The sequence below is a fragment of the Marmota monax genome, unplaced genomic scaffold (genome assembly GCF_021218885.2).
Source record: "Marmota monax isolate L192 unplaced genomic scaffold, Marmota_monax_Labrador192_F-V1.1 WCK01_AAM20220418_F8-fsc00003, whole genome shotgun sequence".
Taxonomy (NCBI): Eukaryota; Metazoa; Chordata; class Mammalia; order Rodentia; family Sciuridae; genus Marmota; species Marmota monax.
The window spans coordinates 18,937,777-18,965,632 of NW_026694084.1; the positions used below are offsets into that span (position 1 = coordinate 18,937,777).

Below are 27,856 nucleotides of genomic sequence, written 5' to 3' on the forward strand. Positions count from 1 at the left end.
ATTTAAAGAAGCAGGATTTAGTAATTTGCACTTAACTGACATCTGTAGGATTCAGTTATAAGAATGGTAGAGCAGGTAGTCTCTCAGCTGCTTTGCATGACAGCTTATTTGGTTAGTATACTAAATGTGCCATTAAATGTTACAATTACAAAAATGTATTTACAGTCATTTTGAAATCCATATCTTTTGGATATTTTTGGAGCAAGTTTCATTTTGTATTAATATGCATAATTAGCTATAAATATCTAAATAATTCATAGTATTTAATAATGCCATTATTCTGAAAATTTTTTATTTTCATTTTACTGATATACAGCAAAATTACTTCAGTCTTTCTCTGGAAGTTTAAAGTGCTAAAAATAATAACATGTTCTACCAATATTCATTTTTAGAGTCTTCTAATTGCTTCTATATTTTGTTTTTCATATTTTTTCATATTTAACTAAATGTAGATTTTAAAGAAAACCATAAATTATAACCATTTTCTATTAGTACCAAAATTAGTAAGCATAGACGCCTTTAATGAATGTTACCTATACAGTGCGGTGATGAGCCACTCCACGTGCCATCGGCTTGACATATCCTGGTGCTTGATCCCACTAGTATGAAAGGAGAATTGCAGCTGAATGAAACCTCTGACTGGTATATAAAGCTTTTGCCTTCTCGTTTTCCTTGGGAAGGTATACCAGGGTCACCACAAAACTTGGCTAGAAGTTAAAATAAAGATATTTACAGCAAAACTTTAGAGTCAGGAGAATAAACAGTTTATAAAAATGATGACAACTCACAGAAATACTGCACGAGGGGGGCATATTGTCCATAATAATCTATCCTAATTAAAGGGATAGATCTACATAAATGCATTCTGAATGAAAAACTCAGTATAATATTTAAATAATTGTATTCATATATTTTTCTAGCATACTGCCTTCATAAATACTTTGTATCCTTGTTTTACATTGATGAGAATCAAATCATATATCTGTACTTATATTCTGGAAAGTTGGAGAATACTGAAAAGGTATGACTCTAGATAGCTGTGTCACACCACAATGTTCCAGCTTGCTATTTACAACTATCCTTTTTTTTTCAAATTGGGGATTGAATTCAGGAGCTCTTTACTACTGAAATATATTCCACATCCCTTTCTACTTTTTTATTTTGATACAGGGTCTCACTAAGATGCTTAGAGCCTCACTAAATTGCCCAGGTTGGCCTTGAACTTGTAAACTTTCCATTGTCCTGCAGTTGCTGGGATTTAGGACATGAGCCACTACTTTCAGCTTACAACCACCCTTTCACACATATCTATAAAAGATATGATTATTTTTTGTACTCTGAACACTTGAATCCCATATCCAAATATCCTGTTCCATTCCTCTTCAAAGTAAAGCTGAATATTTTTGAGAGAAATGAAGGCCATCAAAGTCCAAATTTATATGGAATTAAGAAATATCAGTGGTCTACAACAACTACTCTAATAATGTAGTGTTTATTAGTCTAAACAAATAGACTACATGATTTCATTTACAATCTATTTATTACCTGCTAAAGACAAATACTGTTTTCAGTGGGTTTAGGCATTTGGACATATCAGTAAACAAAGAGTAAATAATCCTTTCCCTTATAGAGCTTAAAGTGAAACTAACAATAAACACATAAATAAGTTAAGAAAGAAAGGTAGTATGTGGGAAGACAATAAGCTCTATAAGAAAAAAAAAATAGTTCAAGAGAAACCTGTCATGTCGGTATGTGTGTGCATAGTGGGTAGCAAGAAGTAAAGATAAATGTCCCATAAACTGGCAAAAAGGTATCTCACTAGAAAAGATAGGAAGGAAACAGTGTTCAGCCATGCTGATTCTCCAAGGGAGCATTGCATAGGGAAGAAACTAATGCCAAAGCTCTGTGCTAGGGCATATCCAACAAGCTGGACAAAGAATAAGGAAGCCAATATGATTGGACCAGCATGAGCCTGCAGAAGTGTAGTAGCATATAAGATCAAATCATTTAAGATCTAGTATATAACCCAGGCAAATATACCTACATCAAATGCTTTCAATTCCTTTATTGTGGTCACACTGCACAATGTATGCTTTGTTATTTTATCTATTTTGAAATATCCTCAATTTTTAAATGTGCAGATTCAGCACCTAAAAACTTATTTCTCTGTGAAGCAAAGAAAACAACCATATATTTTTCAGAGTAAGTGTTGCCTTAGGATTATTGTAGGCTGGACAGTGTGAAAGGGTCTCTAACTGGACAGGCTACCTGACAGGAAAACAAGAAAAAATTAGGGATCCCAGGTCAACTGGTGTACATGCCTACCTTCACCATAGAATACCTTATTTTGGGGCTCACTATTCAAAGAACCTTCTCTGAAGTATTCTAAGATAAACCTACACTTTCAAATCTCTTTTCTAACAACTTTTTTAAAATTAAAAAGAAAAGTAATTGGGCTGGGGCTGGGGCTGTGGCTCAGTGGCAGAGTACCTGCCTAGCATGTGTGAGGCACTGGTTTCGATCTTCAACACCACATACAAAAATAAATAAAATAAAGACACGCTGTCCACCTACAACTACAAGAAAAATTTTAAAAATGAAAATTAAAAAAAAATGAAAGTAATCATTGAATATATATGAAAACAAAACAAATTTTTCCAGAGTAAAGTAATACAGGTAAAATAATACAAACATTGGTTTATTGTGTTTTCTTTTAATTTTCACCATCGTTCAGGATATTATAAACTTTGCTGCATTCAAGCACTCTGGCAGCATAATCTCAATCCTGAAGGTTAGGAAACTTGTTTTATTAAATTTCATACATCTAGCATATTTTGAATTTGATGCATGCTTTCTCAGTGAATTTCATCAATGAGCATTTCAGCTTGGGCAATCATTTCTATCATTAAGTTATTTAATGGCCTACTTCTGAAGTGTTTCTCTTGCATATTTCTATTGAGTCATTCATCTCAGTATCTTATTTTTGTGCAATAAGAAAGAGAGGAGGGAGAGACAGCCATAAAACTCAATTCTCCCCACTGTGTTATTCCCTCAGTTTTCTACCTAGGGATTTTCATTTAAGTAAACCAAAGACTACTGATGTTGGGTTAACATCTAAGTAGGGTCTAACTGTCTACAACCCATGCTACAATAATTTATGTGTAACATAAATGTGATTTTTGTTTTGCTTTACATTCTTACAAATTAATCCTGAAATAATGCTTTGGGGGTATACAGTAATCTCTCTAAAAATAATGATCTGTAATTTCTATGCTTACCCTGTTAATTTTAGATGTACAAAAACAATCATCATCATGAGAACTTAATGTGAATGAACATGTAAAAGTGGCATAGGTTTATTGTGAAAATAGATTTGTGGATAGAAATTAAAAAGTAATCAAATGAGATAAATTGGATATAAATAAGAATCATTTTGCAGAAATAATCTAAGAGGGTCTGTGGGGAAATTTTGAAAAACATATTTTGAAAAGTTTATCAAAACAGTTAAGCCTAAGATATGAGGACAGACCAGAAAGAATACAATAAGCATAAAAAGAGTATATAAAGAGTAGCTATGCTGGAAAATACTGACTTTTTAAATTTGAGTTTTAACTAAGCATTGGAGGGAGCTTAACAACCTCATATCTGTTCTGGTAAATTTGAAAATTTGTCACTTTAACACATCATCATAATATGGAAATTATACTTACGTAAGCACTGAGGTACTTCTCCACTCCAGGTACCATTCCCTACACAGGTCAAAACAGCAGGAAAGGAAAGTTCATATCCTGGAGAACAGATGTAGCTAATACTGAAGCCCCAGTCAAAATTTGTTCCTTCCAGTCTTCCATTAGAGATCTGTGGTGGAGTTGGGCAGGTAACAGCTGCAATTACATTAAAAGTGATTAAGACACAGCTGTTGAAATATCCTGAGTGTAAAAACAATAAATAAATATAATTAGAGGAAGCATATGTGCTAATTTAACCTTTTGGAGGACAATGCTATGTGACATGTTTTATTCTCCTAGTAGTATTCCTGAAACATCCCTGAAATTAATCCCTACAAGATGCTACTTTTTCTTGGCAAGATAATGGCTACTGGTTGTCAGAGATTCTTTTACAAAATAGCAAGCTTCCTGCCAGTTAAGGAAAGGCTATATACTACTACAACTGATAAATTATTGGTTTTATATAAAATTATTTTTCAAGACTTTTAGGCTAAAGAGCTTGGTGGTTTGGCTATATATGTTATCAGCATTGTAACTAAGGAATTTAGAAATAGTTATGTATCAGTTGGGAAAGTAAAGATCACGTGTCTATTATAATAGTCGAATTGATTCCCATAACCACTTAGGTTCCTATGCTAAAACCTATTATAGAATTTATAAATGCATTGCTAAATTTTTAAAAATTTATTTGGTTTAAATTGTTTTAAGTTGTCCTCAAACAAAAGCAGGTTGATTAAGGTAGCAGAAATGAAAGGGATAGGAGAGGTACCAATTTCAAGGCCTAAAAATGAGAATGATAGTATTATGATGAATAGCAACATAGATAAATAAGTTTTAAAGTTTATTAACAATGCAATTGCCAGTGTGGATTAATGAATGTATAACTTATAAACTTGTCTGTTCATATATTTTTAATATACTAACTGTATATTTATAGTGATCCAATTCAGAAAGTGTATAATCCAGAAAAATGTCAAGCACATCGAAACTATTATTATTTCAAACTATTAATTCATAGACATGTACAAACATACATGAATTATAAAATTCAACCATTATAAAACAATACAAATTGACACTGCATTCACAAATAATCATAAAAATTGGTGGAACTATTAGGAAAACATTTCCAGTGGATGAAATAAACAGCATATAGTAGCAAATCTAAATCCATATAGACAGAAAATAAATAATTAAATTTTGCATTCTTTGAAGAAACAAGTGCTCCCTTTTCTTAGAAGAATTACAGTTCTATAACTCAGACTAGCTGTTCCTAAATTAGAGAAAGTTTTTTTTCCCCCATCTTTAAATGACTTGACACAAAGTGGCTTATTGGTTTACCAAATTAGTTATAATTCATTAAAGTTACATTCTTTGCAAAATATTCACCAATAAATATAAGTAATAATGGTGATTATATATCAAAGTACATTCTATTTGTGTTTTTTTTGTTGCATTCATTGTTCCCACTTACAATAAGATATAATGCTTTTTTTTTCAAAATATCATTGTTAAATCCTGTATATTGCAATAGGCTTTTAAAGAAAAATGTATACATCATTTCTTAGTACCATGAAAAAGAATGAAACTGAAAATTAAAAAAAAAAAAACTGAATGTACTTTAAATTTTCATATAAAAATTAAGGAAATATGTGGTGGTTACCACTTGAAAATGTTGATAAAATAATCATCATACCTCTACAAGTTGGCATTATTCCACTCCATGTGCCATTAGTAGTACAAGTCCTGACTCTGGAACCATTTAATTCCATTGTATAGCCTGGCTGGCACATGTAAGAAACATTTTGTCCAACCACATAATCATCACCATATCTCAATCCATTGGCTGGTATGCCTGGGTCTCCACAACTGATAACTATCAGTATTGAATTAGAAGAACAGATGGTTAATGTGCATGTATTTAATGAAGAGAAGCAGTAAGCATATGGTACACTTAATACATAAGCAGGGGAAATTAGTTATCATTTTCATTTTTAACCATAAAACATAAGCATATTTAAACTACATACTTGCAGTTCTTGATTATGATCAGGTATGCTTATTAAAAATTCTATACACATAGTTCAGAAACTATCACTTAGAACCTTAAAAGTCTAAGTGAATTAGGGAATTCCAATGCAGTAACCCTTTTTAACCTGCATTATATGACCTCAGAAAAACCATCTTATGGAATCAGATTTCTAACATAGTATCTGAAATTTTTACTCCTACATGTGCCTTGCTGTACTAAGAGCATGTTTTCCCCACAGCATCACTCAATTGGATATAGCAATAGATTTTAATCAAAACAATGCTAAGACAAAAGAAATATTTTTGAATGAATATAAAATGTGAAATGATTACACATAGGGTAGTATGCCTGATTTGTACACTCAGTGGGCTCAAATTTTTAAAAAGAAAACTTTACTCATCTGGGGTAAATCAATTTCCCATTTCTAACAAATAATTATCAAACCAAGCAGAAGGCAACCCTCAAAAAATTGCAACCTCTACCCTAAAATGTACTTGCTACCTGAACTTGGATGGGTTTGAGGTCTTCCAATCCAAATTCTTCACCAATATTCCATAGTATTATCAACCTAATACAGGGATATTTCTGCCCTCAAGCACACCATGCATATACCATCTAACCCTCCACACTTGCAATCAACCCCCACTGGAAGGTAAGGACAACAAAGAAGTGTGAACCTCTCTCTACTAATGACACAATCAATCAGCAGTGTTAAAAGCATTGATGGTCCCAGAGCAAGAATGAGAATAGGGAGGCCAAACAGGGTCAGGGCTACCAGGCTGTGAGGAGCCAAAGCCTAGGACCTAGCTAAGGAATACTGGGAGGCAGAGTGCTCATTCCAAGTTCTCAGCACATGTTCCATTGTCCCATTGGAATTCAGTTATAAAACACAAATTCAAAGATAAAACTATTAAGAATTTAGGATGGCCATTAAAGAGCATTAGTTTCTAAATACAGTTTCTAGCATGGGATGATTATCAACTGCACTGATTTTTATACCCAAGTGTCACTGCATGTATAATATAATGACTTATTTATGACACTACCTAAAAACTTTCAAAAGATTTGAGAAAATCTTAGAAAATACAAATAACACAAAATTCTATTTTAAAATGAAATATATCAAAGATTATGAATAAGTTACAAAAGTGCTAACTTTTTTGAGGCAAAAATTTTGAGTAAGATTTGGTCAACAAATTGGGTAAAAGTTTTCAGGCAGCTAAGAAAAAGCAAAATACAAGTTATGGTTTTTATTTTCTGAAGATTAAAAACAATGCAATAGGCTTGCCTTTTAATCTACCAAGTCTTTTTATTCTTAAAGGGTAAGTAATTTTCCCAGGTAAACTTGGATTATTATTTCTCCCTCTCTTTCTCCCTCCCCTCCTCTCCTCTCCTCTCCTCTCCTCTTCTCTCTCTCTGCCATTCTCTCTCTCTCTTTATCTCTCCACATCTTTCTTAAATTAACATTTCTCAATATTTTGGAGGTCCAAGTCAGACTGAGACAGTCAGTGTAGTTAATTAATGATTGGGTCAGGAAGATAGGGGTTTATTCAAAAGGAAATACAATGCTAATACCTCCAGAGCACTTCCCTCTCCTCAAACTTGTTGCCAAGGTTACCTGCCTCCAGGGAATTGTTTCTCTCCGCAAGGAGTTGTTCATGAATACTCCCTGGGTAGCTCCTTTCCTGCCTTTTCTGCCAGATATAAAAAAAAACAGGGAGAGGTAAACCCTGAACAGTTCTCTTATCACCCTTTTGGTCACCAGGTAGGCAAGATAAGAAGAGGAGGGGAAACAAGAAGAAATTAAACCTAAAACCTATAAAAGGGACAGGATACCCCCACTCCCTCAGGGCACCAGCTCTGGACACCCTCCTCTCTAGAGGAGTCTCTCTCTCTCTCTTGTCTTGACATTTCCCAGGTGTTCAATCTTCAACACCAGGGGAACTGGACATGATTCTGATTTTCAAGACTAGTTTCACAAGGTTAAGGACTAAGAACAGGTTAAGGCATGGAAAACCATAATATGGGACTTCAACTGAATTGTATTTATTATTTTGTATTAAGATTCATCAATAACTAAAAAAAAATTTAAAAAGATTTATGAATAGCAATATTTTTTCATATTATTCTTACCTGTTGAGCCCAGGAAGTTTTACAATTATGAGTAACAGCATTTAAATTAAAGAATGATATTAAGGATACTCAATCTTATAATTTTTGGAGCCCACAAGACAGTTTATTGAAATAAAACTTTTGAGTCTTTCTATCTTACTTCTATTTAGACTTTTGTATACAGAAAGATTTTTATTCCTATGATTATGGATGAGTAAAAATATTTTTAATGATACAACTGAAATAGATAAGAAATTAAATAATCATATTCTTTACTAAAAATGATATTTCTTTCTTGCAGTTTCAAAATTTATAACCATGTGAAAATGATTATACACTTTCACTTTTTATTTTTTTATTAAAAATTTATTTTTTGGGCTGGGGATGTGGCTCAAGTGGTAGCGCACTTGCCTGGCATGTGTGGGGCACTGGGTTCGATCCTCAGCACCACATAAAAATAAAAAAAATAAAAAGATGTTGTGTCCACCGAAAACAAATATTGAAAAAAAAATTTTCTCTCTCTCTCTCTCTCTCTCCTCTCTCTCTCTTTCAAAAAAAAACTTATTTTAAGTCATCTTATATTTTTTGACCATTATTACTAATTAAGAAGAGCAATTGACAACATCTATAAATGGTTATTTTCTAGACAGTGCTTTTAGAGATTGAATTTGAATCTTGGCAAGAAGAAACAGCCAATCCATTTGTAGGGCACATGAGCTGAGATGCATCCACCAGAAAGGACAGAGGGTTTATTTTATACATTCACTAAGAAAGAGTTGTGCATATTGTGTCAGCATAATGAATGAAATGTCAGACAATAAAAGCTTCAGAAGGATTTGTTTGGTGACTTCCTAATGAAGCAAAGGCCAATCAAAGAGACAGTTTCCAATAGCAACAGTTTTTGTAAACAGCACCTGCTCTGCAAGTCAGTTCTTTCACTACCAGCTTGTTTTCAGCAACCAAAAAAGGCTTTGGGGTTTTTTTTCAGGAAAAACCTTAGATTAGTAGCTCTTTAGGGTTTCACCCCAAAATTTAGAGACATCAGTTCTGTGGTTCATTTCAAGAATATCTTCAAAAATTATCATAATCCTTAAATGTACAACACACACACACACACACACACACCAACAAATTCCATGAAGCTGTTTTTTCTTCTATGTTGTGTAATCAGAACCTAATCTAGTGCATGACTCATGATTAGAGATTAAATACTTATTTAAAGAATAAATATGAAAATAGTATATGAAGAAATGATAAATTGTCAGCTCAAATTGTAATATATATATACAAATTGTTTTAATGGTTTGAATTTGTTTTTGTTTTTTGGTACTGGGGATTAAACCCAGGTGTGCTTTACCAATGAGTTACATCCCCGGTCCTTTTTATTTTGAGATATGGTCTCTCTAAATTTAGTAGGGCTTTGCTGTTTTTCTAAGGCTGGACTCAAACTTGAGATCCTCCTGCTTCAGACTTCAGAGTCACTGGAATTACAGGTGTGCACCTCTGCTCCCCATTGAATATGTTTTGTGGGAGGTTTCTCATTACTCTATTTTGTAATTGATATTTATTTGTGATAAATATAAATCAATAAACTAAAATGAAACAATTGTAATTCCAAATGATTTTTATCACTTCAAAACTATTCTTCCTTTTAAATTCTTATGTGAACAATATAAATGTGCATTTTAAAATAAAGTAACATAATTTCTTCCAGAGTTTTCTTAAATAATTCATTTTTAACTTAATATCTAATGGACACTTTTGTACCTTAACAGGTAGATCCATGTAATGTATTTTTAATTGTATAATATCTCATGTAGATACACATGCAATCTAAAATATGTAAACAAACTCCCATGGACTAATATTTGAATGATTTCATATTTTCCTTTTATAAACAATGCAACAATGTACATGCTTGCTGGCCCATGCTTTACACATGTGCATTGTCAGGCTTCTACCTTCAAGACCAGAAGAATTCTACTGTAGGAGCATGAAGTTCTAGAAAGATGAAACACACAATAGTTCTGAATTTGTATAATCTCCCAAATCAGAAGTTTATTTTCTTTTTACATTCCCAAAAGGTTGGATTTTTCAAACTTAACTTTGGCACTATTTTTAACATTTAGAGCGAACTGATTCTTGGGGTTTTGGTGCATTGTAGGATTTTCAGCAGTATCCCTGATATCTACCTACTAGATTCTAATAGCAACCCACAACCTTGTACTGTGTCTTTTGGAAATATATCCAGATATTGCCAAATGTCCTGGGAAGCAAAATGGGCCCTGGTTGAGAGCTGCTGAAGAGCCAAAGATTCATGTTTAGCTTCACTGCACCCAGTTTCATGATTGATATCTCTAGCACCCCCTGTGTAAGAGTAGTCCCATCCTCAGACCTATTGTGTGTAAGAAAAATTCTTTGAGAATTCTCAGATTTGTGACAGTAAGAGGCATTTCCATGCTGGTCTGGAACAAAAGGTTGAAATTCCTATATCAATAAACTTGATTAAATATATTTTCCTGGTTCAAATGAATAAGACCTGCCAGATGCAGAATGTTGAGCATTGGACATTTTGGAAGCAAAAATCCTAGTTGGAAAAGAGAGAGAGAGAGAGAGAGAGAGAGAGAGAGAGAGAGAGAGTTGGTTAGCTACCCTTGGGGAAAAAAAGAAGAAAGAAGGAAGGAAGGAAGGAAGGAAGGAAGGAAGGAAGGAAGGAGAAAAATCATCCAAGCAAACCAATGAGCATATATCATTTTAGTCATGAAAGTTAACCCTTACTCCACTTGACAAGCCCCGTCCTGGCACAGGCTGTGATTTCTTCCTAAAATGTTGTGTACATTGTACACTGTGGGCTCTAAGCACCAGACATGGTCCTGCCTGGTAACCATGGAAAGGTAAGAAAACCTGTATGACTAACATCCTATTTTTTGTGCTGACAAGGAAAAAATAAAGGGGGGGGGGGTGAATTAATATTTATTTGTAGTAAGTTTGAGATCTTGTCTCTCAATCTGAACATCACAGAAAATAACTTCAGCAAATTTTAAAATGAGGGTACTGTTTTGAGCTACCTGACATTATGATATATATCCCTTTCTTCCAGCTTGGCTTAGTTCTGGGAATGTTATTCAACATTTATAATTTCTCTGCTAACTTGTGCATTATTCTTGAATGGGTGATTTTGTTTTAGTAATAGAATCTTTTATCCACCTAGAGAAAACTAGTTATTTTGAGAAAGCCTCTCACTCAATATTGAAAGTGGGTTTAACAAGAATCTCACAACAGTTACAGGATGAGTGCTGGGAAAAGGCAGGAAGTTTTCCTTGTAAGGCCAACTTCTAGAGACAGAATCATTGAAAGGGCAATTTCTCAACTCTGCCAGCATCCAAGATAGATGAATAATGCAGGTAGAATTTTCTTTCTTTCTTTCTTTTTTTAAACCAACATCTCTACTACTAGGCATGGGGAATTGAGTACACTTTTATTATTAAATTATATATTTACAAAATATTTCCAAAATTCAAGTGGACAGGAAATATCATAGCTAACATATCTACACATGTGACTGGAATGGGGCTTTTAAAAAATCAGTGTGTGTGTGAGTGTGTGTGTTTGTGTGTGTGTATGTTTGTGTGTGTGTGTGTTGCTGCTGGACAATCAAACAAATGGCTTTGTAAAGTATAAAACACATATGTATAAACTCACAAATATTTTCAAGTAAATAATTATTTTTAAATATAAAAAAAATAAAACATACTTGTACAGTTAGGCAAAACTCCAGACCATGTTCCATTGGCTGTGCACTGTCTAACTGAAGGTCCAGAAAGGATATATCCCTCCATGCAGGAATAAATGACTGAACTGGAAAATGTTGTGCCATCAATTCTAAAGACTTTCCCATTGGCTGTTGTTCCTGGGTTGCCACACTGTATAGCTGTAAAGAAAAGAGATTAAGAATTACAAAAACTAATGCAATTAGAAATCCTTTCCAAAAGAGTTAATGCCTAAATAATCCTTTAAAATTATTCAAAGAAGCAGAATAATTTAAATTTAAATAATTTAAATAATTAAAATTCTCCAAAATAAGCAGAAAACTATCTTTTTTAGGTAGTCAAAATTCAAGATGAACTTTTGTTGATTTTATTAGCTTAATTACTGGGATTCAAATCATAATAACACATGTTTTTTCAACTTCTGTTAGAAGCTTCAGTAAATATTTTAAAATTAAAGCAATTACTTGCAGAGTATTGTCTTCAGGTATCACAAAATCTTTCAGAGAAGGATTTTAAGAGTCTGCCTAAAAAGATTTTCATGTAAAATTGAGAGATATGTAAAAATAAGATACAATATTAATTATATTTATACTTAGAGGGCAAATAAAAATACAATTTAAAATATAACTGATTTGCTTTAAAAAGTTATAATCTTTATTTACGTGCCAAGAAGTATAAAAAAATAAACTGAGAAAAACATAAAGTAACTGAATTCTAATAGTTTATATTAAGTTTTCAATATATCCTAACAGTAACATTATATGTAAATGCCTATCAGTAATTAACTATTTTATAATATGTTTAAATATCTGCCATCAAAACCAAGTGAATTTTAAAAGTTTCTTAAAAGCAATCCTATAGCAAATGTAATATTAAATTTTGTTGTAATATCAGAAGGCATTTTAATACTTTAAGAATTTAAGGCTATCTTTAGCATATAAAGCAGGATTATAATTTCAGAAAGTGTCATATATATCCCTTGCTTCATCTCAAATATTCATCTTTCCTGTCACTGACAGTGGTGCTTGGTATATGTGTATGTATGCACAGATAAGGACCTTCATGTTTCACATACAAATACAAAAATTCAAACTCTAGACGTCATTTTCAGCAAAATCTGTGATATAGCAGTCATTTTAACTTATCAAGCATAATCATGCTTTTCCAAGATGAAACTCTTGTCATATATATTTGTCATGTATAATTAACCTTGACACAAAGGAAGAAGTATTTGTTTAATTATCATTCTTTTTTGAAAATGTCATGTGGTTTACTCTTTGAAATAGGGAGCCAGGCCAAGTCACATTTCTGCACAGGAAAACCAAGAACTCTTTAGTCATGGTAGTATCAGGTCATAGTCAAATCATACTTTCATTTCTACTTTCCCATCTTTAATTTCCCCACACCTAATATACAAATTTCTCTTATCCAAAATGTTTTTTTAATAAACATAAACTAAATTAAGTAAGATGAAAAAGATAAGTGCAAATATTTATGATCAGGAAAGACTGGAAGCTTGTTGGAAACAAAGAAAAGAAGCAGCAAGTACTTTGCCTCTGTTAGATTGACATTTGGGGAAAGAGTACTTTTTTGTTTTCTGTGAGTAATGCTGTAATTATATTCAGCACTAGCTGACAAAACCATCCTTCCTTTTAAGAGTCATTTCCTAGTAGTCAATTGACCTTAAAAAAAGTGACAGTTGATATTTATTGACCACTTACAATAAATGTGACAACCCCAACTCTTCCAGTATTATTTAATTCTCACAACAATGATATGAGTTAGTACTAATATCAACACCATTCCTTGCTAGAGAACTGAGGCCCAGAGAGGCTAGGTAACTTGTCCAATGTCATACAGCTATTAATGGAAGATCATTCATCCAGTATAGATTCTTACCAATGATTCTGTTAATATATATAAAACCACGGGATCATATTCAAGCTAATGACAAGCATAAACATGTTTGCCAATTGGATATTTGTTGCATCAGATGCTTTATATAAAGTATATTTTAAATGTTTAATTTTCTTTTGTTACTAGAGACCACTTTTTGTTTTTAAGGAACTAAATAATTAAAAAATAATAATACATAGCCATTTCTAATACATCCAAAAATAAATGAAAATATAAGGAATAAAAAGAGTCCCTTACAGAAAGAATCCTGATCAAATGCTTATATATGCATAAATGTGTATATATGTTAATATAAATATGTATTGATTTTAACATTTATTTCAACATTGGGTTAGGCATAGTACACAATAGTGAAGTACCACCATTTTAAATGTATAATCATACCATGCATGGTATTCTATAGCTGCATACCTTATTTTTCTTTCTTAACACTATAATTAGTGCATCTTCTATCACAAAGTTTAGTAACAGTGTGATTTTCCATGTGTGTATATTCATACTTTACCCAATCTCCTATTGATAAACATTAAATTTCATTTAATTCTCTCTTGCTTTTCTATCAGTTTGGCTATACAATAATCTAGCATATCCATAACTCTACGTTGATCTTGTTTCTAAGATAAACATCTGATAGTAGAATCACTGGCTCATTTAAAAATTTTTACAAAATACTTTAAAATTGTTTAAGTATATTGCTGTAGAGTCATCAAAAATATTATAATATGCCACTTGTAACAGTATAATATTTTTTTATTTTCACACATCTTACAAAATACCATTTGTTACCATTTTTATAAAATGGTCATTTTGTCATGCTGTTTTCTTTAAGTTAACACTTCTCTATTCATGAATTAAGTCATTTTAATGCCATTTAAAATTTTTATTTTTATATGAACTTTACCATTCATATGCTTTTATATTTTATTATAAATTAGAGTAACATAATACTACAAAATATTTGAAATAAAGAATAAAAATAGTACTAGTTTCATAAATCTGTTATATGATTATTTTGTGTAATTCTCTTCATAATTTCCCTCATGAATAATATTTTCCATTATTCTAACAAAATATATAATTCTAATCTTATTATTTATTAACATTTATATGATATACATTTTCTCATATTGCCTCAGAGACTGTATTTTAATATTTTTTGATTATGCACTATTAAAATATGTACATATACAATTATTTATATAATATTTTCCTAGATTAGAATTATGAATAATTAGAAATAATAAATTGCTATTTCATGATTTTATACTTTCTTTACTAATATTAATTTTTTAGGGAGAATTCCTCAGAAGTGGAATGATAAATCAAACTATAGATTATTCTATTACTATTTATGTATTTAAAAAAATGTTCTCAAAATGTAATAATAAAATCATCCTGAATGGGAAAAAACACACCACTCACATGGATCATGTAAACAAGCAGGGGTTTCTATCTTCATATCAGATAAAGTGGACTTCAAACCAAAGTCTGTCAAAAGGGCATTTCATACTGCTTAAGGGAATCATACATCAACATGACATAACAATCATAAACATTTATGCCCCAAACAATGGAGCATCTACATATATCAAACAAACACTTCTAAATTTCAGGAATCAAATAGACCACAACAAAATAATGCTGGGTGACTTTAACATACCTCTCTCACCACTAGATAGATCTTCCAAACAAAAACTAAAAGAAAAAACTATAGACCTCAATAATGCAGTCAATAATTTAGACTTAACCGACATATATAGAATATTTCATCTATTGATGAGTGAATACACTTTTTTTTCTCAGCAGCACATGGATCCTTTTCTAAAAGAGATCATATGTTATGCCACAAAGCAAGTCTTAACAAAACAAAACAAAACAAAACAAAAAAACAGAGATATTACCCTGAATTATATCAGACCATAATGGAATGAAATTAGAAATCAATGATAAAATAAAAAACAGAAGCTACTCCAACACCTGGAGAGTAAAGAACACCCTACTGAATGATGTATGAATAAGAAGACATCAAGGATGCGATTTAAAAACAAAAATTCATAAGGGTAAATGAGAACTCCAATACAACATGTCAAAATCTCTGGGACACTATGAAGGCAGTGTAATTAATTAAAATAATTTAAATCAGAGCTGAAATCAATGAAATTGAAACAACAGAAACAACTGAAAAAATTGACAAAAATAAAAATTTGGTTTTTTGAAAAAATAAATAAAATTGATAAACCCTTGGCCACCCTAAGAAAAGAGAGAGAGAAGACACAAATTATTAAAATTTATGATGAAAAAGGAAATATCACAACAGACACTACTGAAATACAGAAAATAATTAGAAACTATTTTGAAAAATTATACTCCAGTAAAATAGAAAATCCAAAAGAGGGCTGGGGCTATGGCTCAGTGGTAGAGCACTTACCTGGCACATGTAAGATATTGGGTTCGATCCTCAGCACCAAATAAAAATAAAATAAAGATATTGTGTCCATCTACAACTAATATATACAGAAATGTATATATATGTGTGTGTCTGTGTGTGTAAAAGAATGTCCCAAAGACACCAACAAAGTTTTAGAGACATATGATCTGCCCAAACTAAATCAGGAAGACAAAAAATTTAAACAGATCAATTTCAAGGAAGGAAATAGAAGACTCCATCAAAAGCCTACCAACCAAGAAAAACCCAGGACTAGATGGATTCTCAGCTGAGTTCTACAAGACCTTCAGAGAAGAATTAATACCAATGTTCCTCAAATTTTTCCATGAAATAGAAAAGAAGGGAACCTTTCCAAACTCATTCTACAAAGTTAGTATCACCCTCATTCCAAAGCCAGAGAAAGACTCAACAAGGAAACAAAACTTCACACCAATATACCTGATGAACATAGACACAAAAATTCTCAATAAAATTCTGGCAAATCTCATATAAAAACATATATAAAAGATAGTGCACCATGATCAAGTTGTGTTCATCCCAGGGATGCAAAGTTGGTTCAACACATGGAAATCAATAAATGTAATTCACCACTTTAATAGACTCCTATGCTCTTGGATAGGCAAAATTAATGTTGTCAAAATGGCCATACTACCAAAAGCAGTATACAGAGTCAATGTGATACCAACTAAAATCCCAACATCAGAGCTCATAGAAATAGAAAAAGTAATTATGAAACTCATTTGGAAAAATAAGAGACTCAGAATAACCAAAGCAATCCTTAGCAAGAAGAATTTTTTGTGAAGCAGGAGGCATCACAATATCAGACCTTAAACTATACTCCAGAGTCACAGTAAAAAAAAAAAAATGGCATGGTATTGACACCAAAACAGACATGTAGACCAATAGCACAGAATAGAAGACACAGAGACAAACCACATAAATACAGTTATTTCATATTAGACAAAGGAGCCAAAAACATATATTGGAGAAAAAATAGCCTCATCAAATGGTGCCAGGAAAACTGAAAATCCATACGCAACAAAACAAATTTAAACCCCTCTCTCTCACCATGCACAAAACTCAACTCAAAGTGGATCAAGGACCTAGGAATTGAACCAGAGACCCTACACCTAATAGAAAAAAAAAAAAAGTAGGCCCAAATCTTCATCATGGCAGATTAGGCCCCACCTTCCTTAATAAGTTAAGACTCCTTTAGCACAAGAAATAAAATCAAGAATCAATAAATGGGATGGATTCAAATTCTAAAGCTTCTTCTCAGCAAAGAAACAATCAATGATGTAAAGAGATAGTCTACATTTTGGGAGCAAATTTTTGCCACACACACATCAGATAGAGCACTAATCTCCAGGATATATAAACAAGTCAAAAAAACTTAGCACCCCAAAACCAAAATAACCCAATCAATAAATGGGCTGAGGAATTGAACAGATACTTTGAAGAAAATGATATATAATCGATCAACAAATATGTGAAAAAAAAATGTTCAACATCCTTAGTAATTAGAGAATTGCAAATCAAAACTACTCTAACATTTCATTTCATTCCAGTCAGAATGGCATTTATCAAGAATACAAGAAACAATAAGTGTTGGCGAGGATGTGGGGGTAGGAGGCACACTCATACATTGCTGGAAGGACTGAAAATTGTTGCAATCAATGTGGAAAATAGTATGGAAATTCCTTAAAAACTTGGAATGGAAACACCTTTTGACCTAGCTATTCCACTCCTTAGTCTATACTCAAAGGACTTAAAACCAGCATACTACAGTGATGCAGCCACCTCATGTTTATAGCAGCACAATTCACAATAGCCAAACTATGGAACTAACCTAAATGACCTTCAGTAGACGAATGAATAAAGGAACTGTGATTTTATTTATACACACACACACACACACACACACAATATTACTCAGCAATAAAAGAGAATAAGATTATGGCATTTGCAGGTAAATGAATGAAGCTGGAAAATATCATGCTAAGCAAAATAAACTAATCTCAAAAATCCAAAGGCCAAATGTTTCCTCTGATAAGTGGGTGCTAATCTATAATGAGGAGGGCATAGGATGAGTGGAGGAAGTTTGTATTGGGCAAAAGGTAGAGGGAAGAGAGGAGGGGACATGGGGATAGGAAAGATGGTTGAAGGAGACGAACTTCATTACCCTAGGTACATGTATGATTGCATAAATAGTGTGACCCTAATTTATGAACAACCAGAGAAGTGAAAAATTGTGCCTCATTTGTGTACAATGAACCAAAAAATATTCTGCTGTCATGTATAACTGATTAGAACAAATAATTTTTAAAAATTTAGAAAAAGTTAAAAAAACATCCTGCTATGTTTTAAAGTTTTAGTTTTACTGCACCCACCAGAATTTCACATTTCCATTTTAAGAATAAGTGGGAATTTTGTCATGATGATTAATCATAATTTTCTCATTAGTGGTTCTGTGTATTTTTTTCTATAGCTTAATATTTTTTCTTTTATGTATTTTTGCTCATGTACTTTGTTGGTTCATCTACTAAAATCTGTTTTCTTAAATGAAATGTATGAAGTCTGTTTATGTGATAAATATTAAATGTTATACTGCTATGGCTTATAGTTTTACTAGTAATCATAATGCACATGTCAACAAAACATCAGAATAGCAATCTGCATTTCAAGTTTAAAGTATTTTATAGAACAGCATTGAAAAGTACTGACTTAGGCTCTGTGCAGTGGCACATGCCTGTAATCCTAGCAGCTCAGGAGGCTGAGGCAGGAGGATTTTGAATTAAAAGTTAGTCTCAGCAAAAGCAAGGTGCTAAGCAACTCAGTGAGACCCTGTGTCTAAATCAAATAAAAAATAGGGCTGGGGATGTGGCTCAGTGGTTGAGTGTCCCTTAGTTTAATCCCCAGTACCAAAAAAAAAAAAAAAAGTACTGACTTAAATATCACTCATACATAATGTAATTAGGAGATATAATGACTACATCATTGTAATCTGCCTTCAGAAAATAATTTTGAGAAATAAAGTGAATAGTTTAGCATACTTAACTATATTTTTCTCAGCAACTACATTCTCCAACTTCTCTCCCTGAATCAATTTAATTGCAACTCTCACGATTATCAGAATTCATCTAGTTAAAAAAGATAACTATGTTTCCAAGAATATATATAATAATTTTTAAAATAATGAAAAATATTTTTTATAATTCAGTCAATCAAAAAACTCAAGAATGTTCTAATGGGAAATATTTCCTATTTGCACACCAATAAGTTTAATATAAGTAAAATCACAAGGGTAATTTTCCAAGATTTCATTTTGTAGTCAATCTTGTAAACTTCTAAAAACTTAGAAGGTAAAACAGATACTCAGGTAACTTTCATGTAAAAACCACCTATTTTTCCCTACTGCGTATACTTACATGAAGTAAAAATAAACCCTTTTAACAAATATTTGTTTTATTTTTACAATCTAAATGTTTTTTATGTTGTGAATAATGTTTGTATGTAAATGAGTGATGAAAATAATGTAATTTTTGGAATTAAAGGGTGCTATCTCTAAAACTAAAAATACTATTGTTTTTATTTTGTAATTGAGGGCAGGGAAATACAAGTAATTTTATTAGTAGTATTCAATTGAATTTGGATACATGTTAAATTTCAGAACTCACAGTATACTCCTTTTCTGCTTGAGATTACCTTTGCATTCTGGCTGCCTTCCAGTCCAACTACCATTGGCTAAACATGTTCTTTCTTCTGAGCCATGAAGCGTATAACCAGTATCACAAGCAAAACGTACAGTACTTTTAGTTCTGAAATCACTTTCCTGTCTTGAACCATGACCAGGAGTCCCCGGATCCCCACAAGTACCAGTGGCATCACCTGCAATGCAGTAAAGTTCAAGTTAATTTATCTCAATAAACATTTACATTTTTTAATGTTTAATAAATTTTTAACATTTAGGCCAATAGTCTAGAAGGCATTTGTTTTTGTGAATGTTGTGTTTGAACATGATAACTTGACATAGTAATAATTTCTATTTCCCAACTGACTAAGGTCATATAAAGAAAAAACATAGGTGAAAAAGAAAATTGTTGCAGAGTATGGTATTATTTTCTTTATCAGTGATATTTGAAGACCTTAAATAGGTTACAGACATTTCATTAGTAATTCCTGAACCTAGTAAATAACCAACCTAATGGAAAATTTATAGCTGACAGTCCTATAGATTCAAATAACAGTGAACTTATAAAACTAACATTAAAAACTGGATTCAGTAATTTACATTTTCCTTCTCTGTATTTAGTAAGTACTGATAATATTTTTGCAGTTCATCTAGCACTGTGGTGTCTTCTAGGGAACATAAATATTATGGTACAGTTCTTTCTATTGGCTAAAATTTATCCCCCTAATTTTCACTACCTAGGATGAATAAACTGCACATTTCTCATATATTGATAATAAAAATAAATTCTATATGTAACCCAAAATTAGAAACTGCTGGGGCTGGGGATGTGGCTCAGCAGTAGAGCGCTGGCCTAGCGTGTGCAAGACACTGGGTTCGATCCTCAGCACCCCATAAAAAAATAAAATAAAGGTGTTGTGTCCAACTACAACTAAAAGTATATATATTATAGCAATTTAAGCAGTTTATTATATATATAATAAACTGCTTAAATTGCTAGTAATTATTTTGTTAATGACTGGACATGAATTTTAAAAATTTTCATGTTAAGAATTTACTATCTACTCAATATCTTAAGAATTTATTCAGTGCTTTGCTCACTTCCTAAATAATTCTAGTCAAAATGTCTTACTACATATCCAGAGAGACAGACAGACAGAGAGAACGAATGAGCAGTGAATACAAAAGTATTGAAAATGTTATTTTTCGAGATGTCTGTTTGACATGGTCTGTGTATTTGGTGTCTTTAAATTTCTTTATTTTCATGTGATGTAATATTAATAAACACACAAAATTGTATGATCAGCATTTCACTTTCAAATATCTATGCATAATTTGTTATTTTTTTTTACACTTTGGTAGCCCATAATGAATTATCTGAGAATTAACATCACAATGAGTTTCTTAGACTTTAAGTCTCATGAAAATTAGTTTTATTAAACATAATTTTTAAATATGTAGATTAATTTGAAGTCCTAGGCAATCACTTCATAGAAATTAACCACTAGTTGTAAGATCTGTACACCAACTAACCAAGTCACAATTTTAATATCTAAAGGGAGTATAATGTAAGACAACTACTGATGAGTTATCAGAATGATCTCCCCATGAATAAATAAAATTATATAGACAATGTACAATATATAAGTAAAAAAAGGCAGAAAAATAATCAAAATATCTATATAATGAATAAAGGGAATTCAACTTTTTTGAAAAAAAGCAGTACGTAAAACATCTTAGAAAAGATTAGTCAAATACTCTGTGAAGAGATTATAAAATTAAAAAGCTTTACTATTCTTTCATTTGAAGATGGTGACTGAGGTTGTATGAGCTCAATATCTGTACATTTCCCCAAAATACAGAAAGTTAGGATAGTTTTCAGAAGGCTTATTAGGTTCATTTAATTTAAATTCCTTAAAAATTTATTTTTAAATTATTCCATTAAGTAATCAATTGTAAAAGTAGAAAAGAACTGAACTATGACAAGAAACCACAATAAAACATTGGCTTCTGAGGAAAGTTGTACTTGATGTCTGCTAAGTGGAACAGCTACTTTAGCATGAGAAGTTTCATCATTTTTATGAACAAAAGCACTTTATAAAGTGTAGCATCTGAAAACCTCATAATTCTTTACATCAGGCACAAAACAGTTCAAATCACACACATGTAATTTATTATCTGGAAGATTGGTGTTAATTTGCCTCTAAATTTACATAATGTTAGAAATATTCCAATATACATATAAGCAATGTTTCAGCTTATCTCACGAAATTTTAAGAGAAATGTACTATGTCTTCAGATTGTTTTATACATGCATATTATATATACATGTTATATATATATTATATATATGTTTATATATACATATTATATATATAAAACAATCTGAAGACATACTACATATATTATTAATACATATATTATATGTTGTATATTACATATTATATATGTTTATATATACATATTATATATATATAAAACAACCTATATATGTATGCATATATGTATATATATGTGTATGTATATGTATATACACACACACATATTTGTCACCATCATCATAATGTAATTTTTGACACAGATCATCCAATTTTCCCAGTGGTACCTGAACAATGAGGTTGTGATCCACTCCAATGGCCATTTAACTGGCAAGTCCTTGACGACTGGCCTAGAAGGAAATGCTTTCCTGTGCAGGAATAGTGAACAGTAGACCCAAATGTATACTTCTCGCCAGACAGGACAGCATTAGGAGGAACGCCAGGGTGTCCACAGTCAATCACTACAATACATAATTATTGGATATAAAATTTTTTTATATCTCCTATCGAACAACCTGAATCAACTCGTTTATAAAATAATTCAGGAGCAAATTTTTTCTACTCAAACATCAAAATCTACAGAAACAAACCTCTACCTCTGTGAAACCTGGCTATTTAAATATAAAATGGAATTCTCAGTTATGAGAGCTACTGTGTTAACCCAGTCATCCTAAGTAGGAGTTTAAAAGAATCTTATAAAGTAAGCAAGCATAAAAATGTTTGAGGGGTTAATACAAGTATGAATTTACAGGTGATGAATGCATGCCTGAGTGCATATGTGCACGTATTTGAGGTGTGTTTTCCCCTGGACAAGGAGGCAAACGTTCGGGAGAGGAGTGATGTAGATTGCTAAATAAGGATATAGAAAGCCCTATAGAATTCAAAATGAGCCCAAACAGAGATTAAAATAGAAGTATTTTTGAGAGTAAAGGAGATGGAGTAAAGACAGATCTGTGAACCACAATCTAACTTATAGTTTAGAATCATTTCATTCCAAGAATGCTGTACAAAGAAAACATTCAGTGGCATGTCATCTAAAATTCTGTTTGGCATAGCAAAATCTGAAGTCAACAGATGGTGGAATATTCCTTACAAGCTAGAGGTTGCTTGGGAAATTAATGTATGTCCTTGCTAACTGGGCTTGGAAAAACATACAGTGCCATATATATCTGGAGTATCAAACAGCACTTAAGGAGGCATAAATGTAATAATACATTTGAGCACTTAGTACACGGGTAGAAAGTGGTATACAAAATTAAAATGCAAAAAGTGTATGAGAGATAAGAGGTTTACATGTCCTACAAAACAAAAGTGATATGTAGCTATACAAGAACAAGTAAGAGAATTATTTAAACAATTAGACTACTTTGTCAAAGTCAAATTTACTGAATTATTTACACAGAATCTGAAATTTTACAGACATAGCAAAAAGTTTTGTTTTTTCATTAGTATATGAGCATTCTTATAAATTTTCATAAAAGTCCATCTGATTAATATAAAGGAAATGTCTCAATATAATACATGAACAAAGTATAATTTTATAATTGAACACTTTAGTATAATCAAAAATAACATGCACAATGATTGCCTGACACAGTAGTCCTTCCTTCTATAAAACTTCCATTCCCTGTCATGTCTAACTTTTACCATGTCTTTCAATTGAGATCTGTCAATTGACTGCATCCTTAGAATTTCCTTTCACTTCTGTCTTTATGAAATTTTGATTCACTTCTCCTAATTTGTTTTTCTCAGTTTACATGTGAATTACATGCCTTTCTGTTACAATTTATTTTACTCATATTCTACAACTCCTAATATAACATTTAACTAAAAGTGCTCAATGTTAACTGACTTTAAAAATGTGTATATTAAGAATTATTGAAGGGGGCTGGGGATATAGCTCAGTTGATAGAGTGATGCACAAGGCCATGGGTTCAATCCCCAGCATCACAAAAAAAAAAAAAAAAGAATTATTGCATTTAATGTGTGCCTCTATCTGATAGATATTTAAGATCAATAAATTTCAAGCAACACCTCAAGTATTCTGAAACACTGATGGCTACTTAACTTTAAGACATATTTTGCCTTGGATGAAATTTGAGATATTAATATAAAAATGCAATTGCTTCCTAAGATAATAATAACATCAAGTATCAAAGATACTGATTTTTCACATTCTACCTGCTCTATTAAAACTCAAAATAAAACAAATATTTGTCACATTAATATAAAGAAAGGTGACATTTGGGCATTGAATTGTAAGAATAGGTGGAAGTGTAATTTCAAAACAGTGGAATAAAGCAATTTGTTTTCCTCTGATATACAGTTCTAACTATCGCTTCTCGGCCTTTTGGCTAAGATCAAGTGTACAGTTCTAACTATTTTACAAACAATGAACTTCCATATTGCATTCATGGCATTTTCTCAAGGAACAATTCATATTATCTACTTACTGATACATTCTGGTAAAGGTTTGTCCCACTGTCCATTTGGCTGACATATCAAAACTGAAGATCCAAATAAAAAATATCCTGGATTGCAGTCATAGAATACTACAGTGCCATAGGTGAAATTTCCATGTTCTATTTTACTTTCTCTTTTGGAATTGGCTGGAATTCCAGGATCAGAACAGTTGACCACTAAACAAATGACAAATTTTTAAAGAATATTTTGGAATTATCTACTACATAAATTTCTATTAAGAACTTAGAAGCAGTTTCAGAGGTAAATTAATCAAATAAAAAAAGACTCCAAAAAAATTAATTTATGAATTACTAACATAATGGATTGAAATCTGTGTGCTTGAAATATAAAAAGAGAAAAAATTTCTGACAAATTTATTTGAGTAATAGAAAACTTATAAGAATTATGCTGAGAGTAGATATAAACAATGATATATTTTAAGCTATTGTTGAATTTCAGGAAATAAAACATATAGAGAATGATAATTATATTCACTTTATCAGATAATACGATGTCTTTCACACTGCCTTGCAAAGTAGGAACTTACTAAAAAAAAAAGTATCTTTAATCTGTTTCTATATAGAAATCAACAAATAAAGCCTCCATTCCCGTGTCATGGTAATTCAGGCCCCCAAATTTGTTTTTACAAACATATGCCAGAATTAAGTTCCATTAATTATTAAGCAAGTTGCAAATAAAAAGTTCTTAAAGACTGCTTATATGCAAACACAAATAGGTATAAAATAGTAAAGCTGAGCAGAATTATAATTTTCTCATTTTAACTTTCAAAATTTAAGAAGAGGAAAACATTGCTAATGAGATGGCATCAATATTAAAGCTTTTTGCTCTAGTTGGAAAGTTTATACTGTGCTGCCAAGTTGTTTCGGATATGTCATCTATGTTTACATAGACACACTAACACCATGTCCCCACACTGGAATAAATTTAGCCTTTTACCTTTGCACACAGGTGGAGGATGGCTCCATTGTCTGTTGGCCTGGCACTGGGCTTTTGTTGGTCCTTGCATAAGATAACCAATATTGCAAGAGAACGTTACCACATCATTAAAGTTAAATCCATTTCCACTTGTTCTTCCATATATTGGACTACCAGGGTGACCACAGCTAACAGCTAATACCATTGGCGATGGGGGATTGGGGATGGAAAAAAACAGAAGAACATTTAGTTATTAATTATCACATCACAATTATGCTTAGTCATTTCAAGTAGAGTAGAAAGATCACCTTATATGTGGATATATATTTAAAGTACTACAATATAAAGAAAATGGAAATAAATAAAATAAAACAGAAATAGTAGAAATAATATTAGTAAGAAGAAATATGATATTAGAAAGTAGAAAATGATTTAAAATTATGACAATTTTCTTTAAGTGGTACATAGATGTTAAAAGTTTCATGGTGCTTAGTTTATTCTTTCTAATTTTTTTTTAAGGAAGAATACTGAAGTTCAAAGAAATCCGAGGAATGACTGAAGCTTCAGTAACTAGTTAACAACAATGTGGAATAAAACTGAATGAGTTTTCCTTTTTGCATTAAGTTTAAGAACTGAAGGTACTTAAAGACATATTTTTTATTTAATTTTGAAATAGACCTTTTAATAGTTTTTAGACAATCAATTTTTATGAGTAATATATTGATACATGAAAATGTGCTTTAAAAGTAAATTAATGTAACTACGTAATGTGGACTGCAAAAAATGATGCATGATGTTGCACCAGAATTCTCATTAATATTTTGAGATACTGATATTAATATTCTCCAAAGCAATCAATCTTACTGGTTTATTTTCATCATCATTGATATTTGACAATTTAATACAATTTTGCTTGGAAATAAGGTTATCAAATGAATTATTTAGATCCTTTTAATGTTATGGTCCCACTATAAATTTTATATAGTGCTGGCTTTCCCCAAACACTCCATATCTCTATGAACCGTTTTATTGCATAATCTCACTCTATTAATCATAGCAAGTCCTGGAATACTGCTTCATAATTGGGAACAGTGAAAGAGCATAGTCACCTTTAGTACTTTCAAAATGACCCAAGAGCAATTATTTTTCAGCTGTATTGTTAATGTCAACCTACTCATTTGGAAATTTAACTGCATCTTATTCTTGTTTAAAATTATCAATAAAGAAACCAGTTTTACCCAAAGGGCCAATTCTATTTTAAAGTCTCAATTATTCGATAAGAAAAACAGTGATAAGAGTTGTCTATGTTGAATACAAATGTAAAGTAAAAAATCTAGGCCATATCCAAGCAGAATATTTCTGTCTTTAAATCATCTATCAGTGGTGGGTGTATGTGTATGTGTGTGTCTGAGAAAAGTGACTTTACTTATTAACTATATGCTCTAGTATCTTATTATCTCAACACAAAAAAGAATTTTCCATGAAATTAGTATTCTAAAAAATTTCAGCTAATCAGATAAAATTAAAAATGATGAAATTTATAAATGTTAGTCATTAATTAAATAAAATACTTCCTCTGAGCCCTCATTAAAAGTATATATTATTTCACTGAGGCTTACCCTATGATGTTATAATTAAAATATTTTACAATTTTATTTTACTGTCACAAGACTCTTACTATAAATGTCAATAACTGGAAATAGAAATTGTTAGGAAACAAGAAATACATGGATAATTGATTTTAATAACAAAATAAGGATAAATTATTGTCTGGAGCATTGTGTACATTTGAGAATAAGTGAAGTAAGTGAATGGAATGGAGTTATCCTTATTCAATCACTTTTTTTATTTTTGTAAAAAAAGCATTCATAATAAATACACAACGCTCTAGAGCCAGCATGCTTTACTTATCCACTCAATAGCAAACTGCATTCCATGAGAGTATTTTATTCCAATGTTCTCACTTCTAGAGAGAGTTTGGACAAGTAAATATGACTGGTAACATTCAAATTTCCAGCAAACTATTCTGCATTTTTCTTTGGAAATATAGAATACATGGCACTGGAAGTTGTACAAACACTGGAGGCTGGTTAGAAGGCCTGTATTGGTAAAAGCAAGAACAAGTTCAGCAAATACCCACTTTGTACTGTATGTACAAAGGCAGTCTTGACTTAGAACTTATCCTTGATAGGGTCAGATAAGATGATGAGTGAATGCCCAGGGATTAGAGGTATGGCCCAGCATGCATGAGGACCTGGGTTTGATCACCAGCACCACAAAAAGAAAAAAAGAATAGAAGGAGACATAAAAATGTTCTGTTTAGTATAAAGCCCTTTGGGGGGTATGTGACCCATTGCTCTGGTAGGAGCTATGAAGGAGACTCAGGTTAGTGGTCAACAAATGGCATTAGTTTTTACCAAATAGAGAGATTTGCCCTCAGATT

At 31.6% G+C, this 27,856-nt stretch overlaps 1 protein-coding gene across 7 annotated transcripts in view; it reads right to left on the bottom strand.

Annotated features, from left to right (window-relative positions):
- Positions 1-27,856, bottom strand: part of Csmd3 (CUB and Sushi multiple domains 3) — a 1,151,628-nt gene that overhangs the window by 25,802 nt on the left and 1,097,970 nt on the right. For all 7 annotated transcript variants that reach the window (XM_046464911.2, XM_058585685.1, XM_058585684.1 and 4 more), the window contains 8 exons: positions 25,435-25,608; positions 24,468-24,653; positions 22,302-22,475; positions 19,711-19,893; positions 11,627-11,803; positions 5,425-5,604; positions 3,711-3,884; positions 534-707 (listed from right to left, as the gene is read on the bottom strand). In XM_046464911.2, coding sequence (XP_046320867.1) covers positions 534-707; positions 3,711-3,884; positions 5,425-5,604; positions 11,627-11,803; positions 19,711-19,893; positions 22,302-22,475; positions 24,468-24,653; positions 25,435-25,608 — 1,422 coding nt within the window. The remainder of the gene's footprint in view (positions 1-533; positions 708-3,710; positions 3,885-5,424; positions 5,605-11,626; positions 11,804-19,710; positions 19,894-22,301; positions 22,476-24,467; positions 24,654-25,434; positions 25,609-27,856) is intronic.